The sequence below is a fragment of the Mytilus edulis genome, chromosome 1 (assembly GCF_963676685.1).
Source record: "Mytilus edulis chromosome 1, xbMytEdul2.2, whole genome shotgun sequence".
NCBI classification, from domain to species: Eukaryota; Metazoa; Mollusca; class Bivalvia; order Mytilida; family Mytilidae; genus Mytilus; species Mytilus edulis.
This window is the reverse complement of record NC_092344.1, coordinates 90,193,444-90,204,234: the sequence shown is the minus strand read 5'-3', so window position 1 is coordinate 90,204,234 and position 10,791 is coordinate 90,193,444. Positions and strand designations below refer to the sequence as shown.

At 31.7% G+C, this 10,791-nt stretch overlaps 1 protein-coding gene across 1 annotated transcript; it reads right to left on the bottom strand.

Annotated features, from left to right (window-relative positions):
- Positions 1-566: 566 nt before the first annotated feature.
- LOC139494296 (uncharacterized) lies at positions 567-10,058 on the bottom strand. The gene is made up of 3 exons (XM_071282466.1): positions 9,915-10,058; positions 5,943-6,203; positions 567-5,032 (listed from the first exon to the last, which is right to left on the bottom strand). The coding sequence occupies exons 1-3, from the start codon at positions 9,967-9,969 to the stop codon at positions 4,755-4,757; spliced, it is 594 nt and encodes a 197-aa protein (XP_071138567.1). The 5' UTR covers positions 9,970-10,058; the 3' UTR covers positions 567-4,754.
- Positions 10,059-10,791: the final 733 nt, after the last annotated feature.

Genomic DNA, 10,791 nt, shown 5'->3' with positions numbered 1-10,791 from the left:
AACACATTTAATTATTTATTGCATTCGAAGCGCTTTTCAGGATTTACCTTCACCAGGAACGCTCCAAGCCAAATATTTGAAATAAGCACCGAAACCGTTGAAGTGTCTTTTGATTGAGTTCAGTCATTTCAATTGATATTTCATAGTGTGTCTTTCTATGTTGTGATTTTACACTATTGTTTCGGGTAATGGTGAAGGTTGGTACCTTTTAAAACGTTTTAACCTGCTGCATATATTTGCACCTGTCCAAAGTTAAGAACCTGATGTTAAATGGATGTCGTTTGTTGATGGGGTTCATTACTGCTTCTCGTTTTTTATATAGATAAGACCGTTGGTTTTGCTGTTTGAATGGTCATTGTATGGGCCCTTTATAGCTTGCTGTTCGGTGTGAGCCAAGGCTTCATGTTGAATGCCCTTCTTTGACCTAAATGGTTTACTTTACACATGTTTACTTTGATGGAGAGTTGTCTAATTGGCACTCATACCACGACTTATATTCATGAATATCCCTTTTATATATTTTGCCATTTATTTTTCATCATTGAGGCAAACAAAACAGAATTCAATTATAAATACATTAATCTTTATTCGATTTCTCTGCAAAGATAGAGATTCATAACAACTGTTTGTTAACAGTGAAACACATTTGATTACAAACTTTACCTGTTAATTGAATCAAACAATACCACCTGTGACTAGTAAGGCATTCAACCTTATCTATAACAAATACAAATATAAAAAAATCCTTATTACTTATTATGTACTTTCTATTTGTATTCATCTATACTTTCATTCTTTTTATACCTTAAATAAATTGCCATGAGGAAATTATAAATTGTTCAAACCAATTTTAGGTTGTCATTATAAAACTTTTAAGACTGAGTGAACAAATTAACAGTTGTCAATCTGATTAAATGAAATAGTTATATTTTTTAGAAATCTAATTAACAATAAAACTTATACCACATATATAAATAAGTGTGTATAAAAAATTGCAGTTAAGTTTGCTAGTTTTGTAATGATTTACTATTGAAGTATTCCAACAAAAGTAACTTATTAGTATTACTAAGTTTTAAACCGATAACTTACAATCCTTTTTCACCAGTTTGCTTTCATACTTAAAAAAGCTATTCGTGTCCAACTAAGAAACAAGAAAACATTTATGCATTAAGTTAACACTTTAATAGTTCAGCTGTATGTCCAGGCCAGTATGCCTGAAGTACTAAAAGCACCTGTTCAAATGACTAGATTAAGAAATAAACACATGCACAAAACCAAAATGCAAGTCAAACTAACAATGCACTGGTAGATACTGACAGATGATGTTTACCAATTAATCTTGGTATGTTAAATGTAATCATAATTTCTAGCTTCAACCAACACTTTTTAAAAAGGCTCAACTTTCTCAATCATATACGCTTTAGAGACAGTCTGATTTAAATTTAAACACATGATACTAACATCAACTTGTGTCCAAAATTATTATATTTATGAACACATTAAATTAATACAATATTTAAATATAATAAACTATGGTTAGGATTTATATACAAATCTATATATTCCACACATAATTACTAATCATAAGTCAACATAAACTTTCAACAACAGAGCTTGAGTGAAAAGATTTGTTGGCATGTTAAAAATTAAGAGATAAAATAAGTTAATGATGACAACATTAGCAGTGGTAATAATGCCTGGTTAAACTTTTAGTATGAAGATTGTATTCTATTTACAGTAATAAAACAAAAAGTAAAAACACTTCTGTTATGCATATTCTTATTCAAAGATTTTTTTTTTTAAATATAACAACCTTAAAATAAAAGAGGAAGCAAGATAAAATCAGAATAACAAAATAATATCAATTCTATAAAAATAATACATATGGTTTAGAAGCATTATCACAATTATTACATTCATAATATAATCTGCACTTTGTATTAAGTTATGAAGGTTTGAAAATATTGTATTTATCAAAAAGGGTTAACATTACTTTTGTATAGTTGTGCAGTGTAACCTGCCTAAACTCAACACCTGAGTATTCCAATATCCTGTTTTAACCAACACATTTTCATGGTCCCAAAATATGCCTTCCCTTGCAGAAAACCTGAGTATTCTGACACCCTGCTTAATCAAACATTTGTTACTGGTCCCCCATCGTGTCGATTAACACAGGCTACACTGTATAACTTTCTGGTTGAAGTTATTTGTCTCAAGGGTTGTTTTCACTTAACATTGTAAATAAGATTTTAAAAAAAGACGATACTTTCAGTCAAGGTCATAGATTTGAACTGTAAATAAGCACCCCCACAAAAAAAAATATCTTTTTTTCGTTGCAAATTCAACAGTTACAATATTGAACATCCTATATTTCATCCATTTAATGGTATAATTCCTTGGCAAATATATAACAGGGTAAAGTAGGATGCAAATCTATGATAATGCTGTCTTCCATATTTGTTAATTGTATCCTTGTTCTTTGATTATTGGTGTTTCATAAACAATAATGCCATATATCACTTTTTAATACAACAAAACAAGTTTGACTAATTAAGAATAAGAAGACTACATATGCCTTTAAGAAGACAAAATATGCATTTAGATTTTCAGTTCCTTAAAAATGTTTTGGAAATTTCAAAGAAGACAAGTTCTATGTTTGTCTATTCTAATTAAACAATACTAATCTGAAGCACAAAATGATTTTTACTTAAATTGCATATATCAATTTATATAATGCATATAGTGTATAAATATTACAATCATATTTCAAACAAAATACTTTTAATACTTTTGTTCATACTACTATAATACTGTAAGTACAGAATTTAATGCATTGATTTATCATTGTGAATTTTCAACTTTTTGACACATTTTATATATTTAATATTATCTAATGTGAATTAACTACTGTTACTTTATAACTCAACATTTTGTAATTCGTTGAACATTCTTACACAATTGCAGTTTAATGCCATTTGAAAGTCAAGGTTTATTTTTTTGTAAATCCTATAACACTGTCAAATTGAATTTTTAAATCAATCCTTATAACCTGTTCACTATTCAATATAAAAGGGGGGAATGAAATCGAATTATTTGCCATCAAAACTTTCCTAGAGCAGTTTGAACAGTTTTACTACCTTTTTGTAGATATGAATAATTGCAATTATGTTTGGAATTTCGAATTAACTGCAATATGCAGAGTGAAACACTACCAATCAAGTCCCAGTAAAATGATTTCAAATCATTTTGTAGAAGACTAAAAAAGCTAGAGTTCTAATGTTGTCAATGTTCATCGTATCCGACTTATTCCATTAATAAAACAATGTTTTAATTTCTGATTTTACAGTTTACTATCTAGACAACTAAAGAACATTACCATGTAATAAAAATACTTAAAAGATAAAACATGAACTTATTGCACTAATGTTAAACAAAATCATCAACCATACATCTTTGAGGTACATTACCATAAAGTGGTCTATTTTTCTTATTTAAAATTGCACAACTTCTTTGGCCAAACTTGTTTGTTAGTTCCCCACCTAACAAGCCCCTTTTTCATCTTAAGTGTGAACTAGCAAAAATATACCCCACATAACTACTTTACACTTTATTGTACATAAAAGTACAATAAAGTGATAATACAACATATATATTTATAAAGGCAAAACTAAAGTTGAGAAACTCTTAACAAATGGGGACTCTCAAAATTAAGTCTACACAGAAAAAAACAGAGGTAATGAGTGAGACTGCTACAAGCAGTAATGCCTTCAATAAAGAAGATACATTTTGAGACTTATTTGGTAAATGTTCACTCTCTCATGATTAAAATGTGTAAGATACCTTTCTCAATGGAATATAAGAATGAAAATGATATAACAATTGATGACACAAAATATGTACAGATAACTGATAAAGACCAAAGCAAAGGAATATCTTAATTTCTAAAGCTCTTCATATCTAATACTGTCAATTTAGAAATTTTTTAGGTACCATTTTATTGTGTGACAAAAATCAATTATCAGCAAATTAGAGTATCATTATCTTTCTAGTGCCAATTTTCTGTACATGATGTCATTTCATAGTAATAAGCATGTAAAAAGAAAATATTTTGAAAAAAAGCATTTCTTTTCTAAGATCATCGATTCAATTTTCCAAGTTTCTAATTTTGGAACTACAGTACCATTCAAGTTGACCAGATCTCCCACACCTAACACCAAGGAAAATGTCGAAGTCACTCCGAAAAACTCTAATATTCCTCCCAAAATGTTTAGAGGAATTTAGGAGTAATCTCTCCCAAAATCGTGTAAATGTTGATCCCACTTTGATCTCTACCGGCACACGACTGATAGGATAATTGGATTACCTGACAGGTAAAGGTTGATGTGATAAAGAATTATATTTCCGGTCTACTGTACCAGTTCAAGTGTCAAACAGGTGTATAATTTTAAATGTCCTTTAATACTAGTTAAGTTTAATTTTTGTGGTAATAATAAGTTAAAATATTTTCGTATTTCTTGCTTGCTTATCTAAAAATATCTTTACCTAAATGTACTTGCTTTTAAAAAAAAAAGGTTTATTAAATAAGGTGAAATATGTGAAAAAAGCAATATTCTACTTCAAAGTTAAAGTTACTTGGTGTGGCTCGGTGTGGAAAAACAGGGAAATTGGAAAAAAACAATATTGAATCGAAACTTTGGTAAAAAAATGTACATGTATGTTACAATATGTAACAGATAACTATTATCACAATTATATCACTGTGGGTATGGTGGGGGTGCTTCCATCGGTGGGGCACTAGCTTTTACCTCTGGGTGGTCAGTATATGCTGTGGCTGATGAACCAACATATCCAGTTTGAACAGGTGGTGGATATTGTGGATACCCTTGTTGTGGCTGTTGGTAGCCTGTGTTAGGTGGGTAGTATTGCATCGGCGGAGACTGGTAGCCAGCTGTGTAACCTGCAGTGTAACCAGCTGGTTGTACAGGATAAGTCACTACTGTTTGTTGCACTGGGTATCCAGACTGGACCTGGCCTGTAAAACAAAAATGTAGTTCTATAACTTCGTGGATCTTGACAGGCAAATATACAAAACTAAGAAAAATAATAATAAGCCAAAGAGGCAACAAAAAAAATCATGATTAAAAGAAGAACAGACACCTCCATTACAAAAATTCAAACCAAAGATTAAGCAATATTATTCCCATAAAAAAAGGGTCCACTTGTATTGAAGTAAACACATATTCATTATGCAGAGTTTACAGGATTCTTGTGGAGAGTTGTCTCATTGGCAATCATACCACATCCATACCTGCCAACTTTTCAAAATGCCCATGGGGGTTTCGCGTGCAAGATGACTGTCGTAGTCCTAAAAACCTTCAAGGGGGCAGGCAAATACATTTTAATGTTGTTTATGGCTTCTTCATACTTTTATAAGCCTAAAGTCATTGGAAAATTAATTGTTTTGTTTAAATTTTGGACAAAATTGCTCTTTCAAAATTTCAATTTGGGAACCTCTATGGAGGAAATCCCCCGCAAATAGTGACAGTAGGCAGGTATGCACATCTTCTTTTTTTATATTTGATTATATGCCTTTAACTCAGAATTCTGATCCATTTAAATGAACAGTGGACACAGAGCCAGATTGGCTATTAACTAAAAAAATTAAATGATAATATGAAAGCATAGAATTGAGCAGACAACAGCCAAAGGCCATCAATTGGTCTTCAATGTAAATGTAGCAAGAAACTCCTGCACCGGGAGGCGTCCTTCAGCTGGCCCCTTAAAAAATATGTATACTAGTTCAGTGATAATGGACGTCATACTAAACTCTGAATGTCTATCTTTACACAATATATGTATGAAATATTATTATAAGTAGCAACTAGGGTGTTATAAAAGGTAAACTGTAACTGTGTACCTGTTCTGGGGTTTGTCTAACTTACCTGCAGTCACAACTGTAGTATTAGTTCTTGGGTTTGTCTGACACACCATTCCTCGAGCTCCTCGACTTCTTCTACAGCAACAGATAATGGTTACAATAACAGCAACAACAACACCCATCCCCACTACCATTCCAATAATAGGCCATACTGCTGAACAACAATACTCTAGAGAACCATAACCACAACAACCAAAGGCACAATATTCATAATGGGAATCCCCAAAAATGCTGTATTTGTGACACTGTCCTGCATCTGTTAGTCCTGAAACACATTTTATAAACAACATGTCAGATAAACTGCAATGCACTGGTCTATCATCTAAAAAATATGTCTCATTTAGTCCTAAACATGTATACTTTCTGTACAGGAGCCTGTAATTCAGTGGTTGTAGTTTGTTGCTGTAAATATTTTGTGTTCAAATTTTTCTCGTTTGAATTGTTTTACATTTGTCATTTTAGGGTCTGGGGAGGAAACATCAGAATTTTTAAAATTTTTTCCAGTCCCCATCTAGAAGAGGGAAAATTAATTCAAGACCCCCCTTTCCAAAGGCATGAAAAGTTTAACTTGACTCCCAGATATCATCTTAGACCATTGAAAAGAATGAACAATCATGTGTTTTACAATTTATCATTGAAGGGAACAGCTAAATGTTTTATTGTCAATGTTTTTTAAAATTATATATATATGTTCCAGACCGTATGAGTATTTGGACCGTATTTGGAGTATTTTCAAAATATGCATACGGTCGGACCGTACGCGTACGGTCTGACTAATATTAAGAAGTTGGTCACGTTTATCAGATACAAATGTATATAACAGATCAACATAGCTTACATCTCAAATTAATGTAAAAAGTTCAATAGTAATTGAAATAAAACAAAATAATGTTATAACTATTTTAAAAAATCACATATGCATTTATTTAATCTGTTAATCTCCTGTATTTAGCATGTCAGTAATTCATATATTGAAGCCAAGTATGCTAATTAAAATTGAAGTTATCGGAAGTAAACTTAGAGTGGGAGGACAATCGTTTTAGAATATTAAGGAACTTTACAAAAAAAAATGCAAAGCAACGTGCATGAACAAATTATGTTACTGTAAAAAAAAATATGACGTTCTTTGTGGAAGTCAGTGTCACCTTGAGTACCAAAATAGGAATCACGGATATAAAAATAAATAATAATATATAAATTAATTTCAATTGTTCGCTTAATCATTTCATCCATACACATGTAATAAAATCAATTTGTATAACTAAAAATAATGATTTTGATAAATATTTGTTTAAATTTAACCAATATGATCCCAAAACATCAGCTGGACCGTACGCGTATACTCATACGGTCCGACCGTACGTGTATGGTCGGACCGTACGAGTATACATGTACGTATACGGTCCGGACCGTACGCGTACGGTCCAAATACTCATATGGTCTGGAACATATATACAATGTATAATGGAAAGGAGTAAAATCAGAAAATTTTAGAAAACCTGCAAAAACTAAGACATTTAACCATCAGCTCCTTTATATATTTTCATTCTTAATGTCCAACAAACAAACAGAAGATCATCATGACATAAGAAAACAACCATTGACATGAAGTTTGAAGATAAAGACACAAGGGGTACATTGTAGTACAATAGACAATAGACAATATTTTATTCGCACAAACACATTTACATTAAATGGTTATGGCATACAAAATTAAAACAATAAACTGACAATAGTTAAATTGATTATAACTATATTAGAGTGACAGTGGTAATCACAGCGAAGAAGAAAAAGGCTATAAATATCAACAGTTTACACATTGTTAATGTTCATGAACATGTATGAAAAAAGTGGCATTGACTATTTTTTTAGTGTATAAATAAATTCTTTGAATTTTTTAGATACAATTTTATTTTTAAATATATATGCGAGTCGTGACAATCTTCTGTTTGCTTGTTGGATATTAAGATTGAAACTATAAAAAGAGAAATTCCAGAATGATGGTTGCCATTTTGAAAAAAGTGCACATATACAGGTCTAATGGGGTCTTTTACATTCTTTACAATAAATTCTTTGTATATTCTTTTGATATTTTAAGTCTAAGATGCATGATTTTTTATGAGTTGTATATTGGTTTTGAACAAGAGGCCACATGTAGGTTGACATGTATATTGGTTTTGAACAAGAGCCACATGTAGGTTGACAGAGTTCAGCTCTTTTCAACTGATTTTTATAATTTGTTCTCATGTTACAAATGTATACATGTACATGTAGTTAAACCCTGCCACATTCTGTATGAGTATATGTGTCTGTCCCAAGTCAGGAGCATGCTTTAAGTGGTTATTGTTTGTTACTGTACATCATTTTCCGTTCTTTGTTTTGTACATCCGTTATAGGTTTCATTTGTCATTTAGGGGCCTTCTATAACTGACTTTGCAGTATGAATTTTGCTCATTGTTGAAGGCCATACAGTGACCTACACATGTTTACTTATAATGTGTATGTCATTTAATTTGGTCTCTGGTGGAGGGTAGCCTTATAATTCAAAGTTTGGTGATCATATCTTACTTCTTTTTAAGAGGGTTGTATTGGGGGAACCTTCATGACGAATAATGGTAAAAATTTTTGTCAAATGATGTTAACAGTCATTTTTGGTGCATGTCAATAAAATGTACACTTCCTTTTAGACGATAAAAAAAAATCGACTGATTAAAAGAATCTCATTAATTTTTTTCCAAAATTTTTTTTTAACGATAGTTATTTGAGAGATCTGACGAATCAAGAAAAGGATAATTTGACAAATCACTGTAAAATTTAACCCATTAACACTAATTCCTCGTTCACACGGACATTTATTTCGAATTAAATTTGAATCGAATGCGTTCACACACTCTTCTTTATTAATCCGAATTGATTTGAATAGACCACTTTCGAGTTCATCCGTCACCGGAAAAAACTCGTCAATTATACGCGCCTTTATCATCGTCATTTTTGCGTTTAGGGGCGTCGTCACTTCCTTCCAATGTTGAGCGAGTGGTTGGAAAACTATAATTCTATATTGTACGAATTATTCGGCAAATTGAATTCTCAAAATTGACAATCAACACTGCTGTCATTAGGGAAATGTCAGTAAGTACCTACAGAGCAACCATTATTTCTAGTTTATCCTGCACAAAGACGATCACTAAGACGCTTGATGAACGTAAATAGTGCAGGGATACAGGCGAGCCCCTCTATCTGGTAAATGACGTCATAAAGGCGTGTATAATTGACGAGTTTTTGCCGGTGACGAATGAACTCGAAAGTGGTCTATTGGCTAATTTGAATTATCCAATTTGCATTAGAAATACGCTTTTGTGAATACGAATTAAAAGCGCATTGCAATTCGATATTAGAATTGACGTTAGGACGTAGAACGGTTCGAATGCGAATTAAACTAATTTGAATTAGTTATTACGAATTGAATTCGAATTACGTGTGAACTCAGCATAAGGGTAGCCGAAAATGAAGTTTCAAGCCTGACAGTAAAGGGAATTTCAAGCCTCTTTTATATTAGACACTTCTGCTGAAAAAAATCAGATATTGATTTTGTGCATTCATCAAATTAGCTATAGCCAAATAGATGTCCCCATCTTAACTGAGATAACTATAACACTGTGTTAAAGTAGTGATCTCATTTATGAAGTATTAAAATTTTGATACCTCCCCTTTTTCCCCAAAAAATTGTCAAGCCGCCCGTCCTCCACGCCACTCTCTGGTCAATAACCACCAGTCCCTAAGTTCATGCAGTTTTTGACGTTCAGAGGCCAAGCCTACTTTCCCAAAAAAAATCCCTCACAAAACCATATCCCCCCTTTTTTCTACTCGTGTAAACACAACCGACCTTGACACTGTTTATAATCACAAGTGATATCAATAACAAACATGTAGAGTGTTACGAGTTTAGGGGTATGTACATTTTTTAAAATTTTCTTACCAATGAGGAAAACAATCGAAGCAAGACAAGTTATTAAAAGACTTGTCGTTGACATGATCAGGAAGAAATATTTACAATATTCCTTTTTACAACATCCGGTTATTAGATGCGATCTATTAATCACGTGATTGGTGGTAATTTTAGATCAATGGAATAAAAATAAAACCGTCTTGTGGTCAATTTCACAAGGGATTTTGAAGTACTTAGTGTTCGATTTATATCGCGAAATATTTAATGTATAACTTTGATAGGAAAAAGGAAAGTAATCACTTTTAAAACAGACTGGATTGTCTTTTTAAAGTTACAAGCAGTTATTCACAAAAAGAAGTGATAACTAGCCTGTAATTCAGTGGTTGTCGTTTGTTTATGTGTTACAGTCTGTATTGGTAGAAGTAGAAGTACATATTTGTTTTTCGTTCATTTTTTTTTTATATATAAATAAGGCTGTTAGTTTTCTCGTTTGAATTGATTTACATTGTCAATACGGGACCTTTTCTCGAGCCTTTTACAGCTGACTATCCGGACGGGTATGGGCTTTGCTCATTGTTGAAGACTTAGACCGTACGATGACCTATAGTTGGTAATTTCTGTGTCATTTTGGTCTCTTGTGGAGAGTTGTCTCATTGGCAATCCTACCACATCTTCTTTTTTAAAATCTAACTTATCTTTAACCGCCTTTGTAGAGGAACCATATTTTCATATGTGAGAACAGGTGTATGGCAAGCCGTTGTGGAATTTATTCCCTATTTATTAATATTAAAAAATCATTTATTAATATTAATAAATGATTTTTTAATATTAATAAATCATTTTTTAATATTAATAAATCGAATTTTTAATATTAAATAATACGCTGATTTTTTAATATTAATAAATG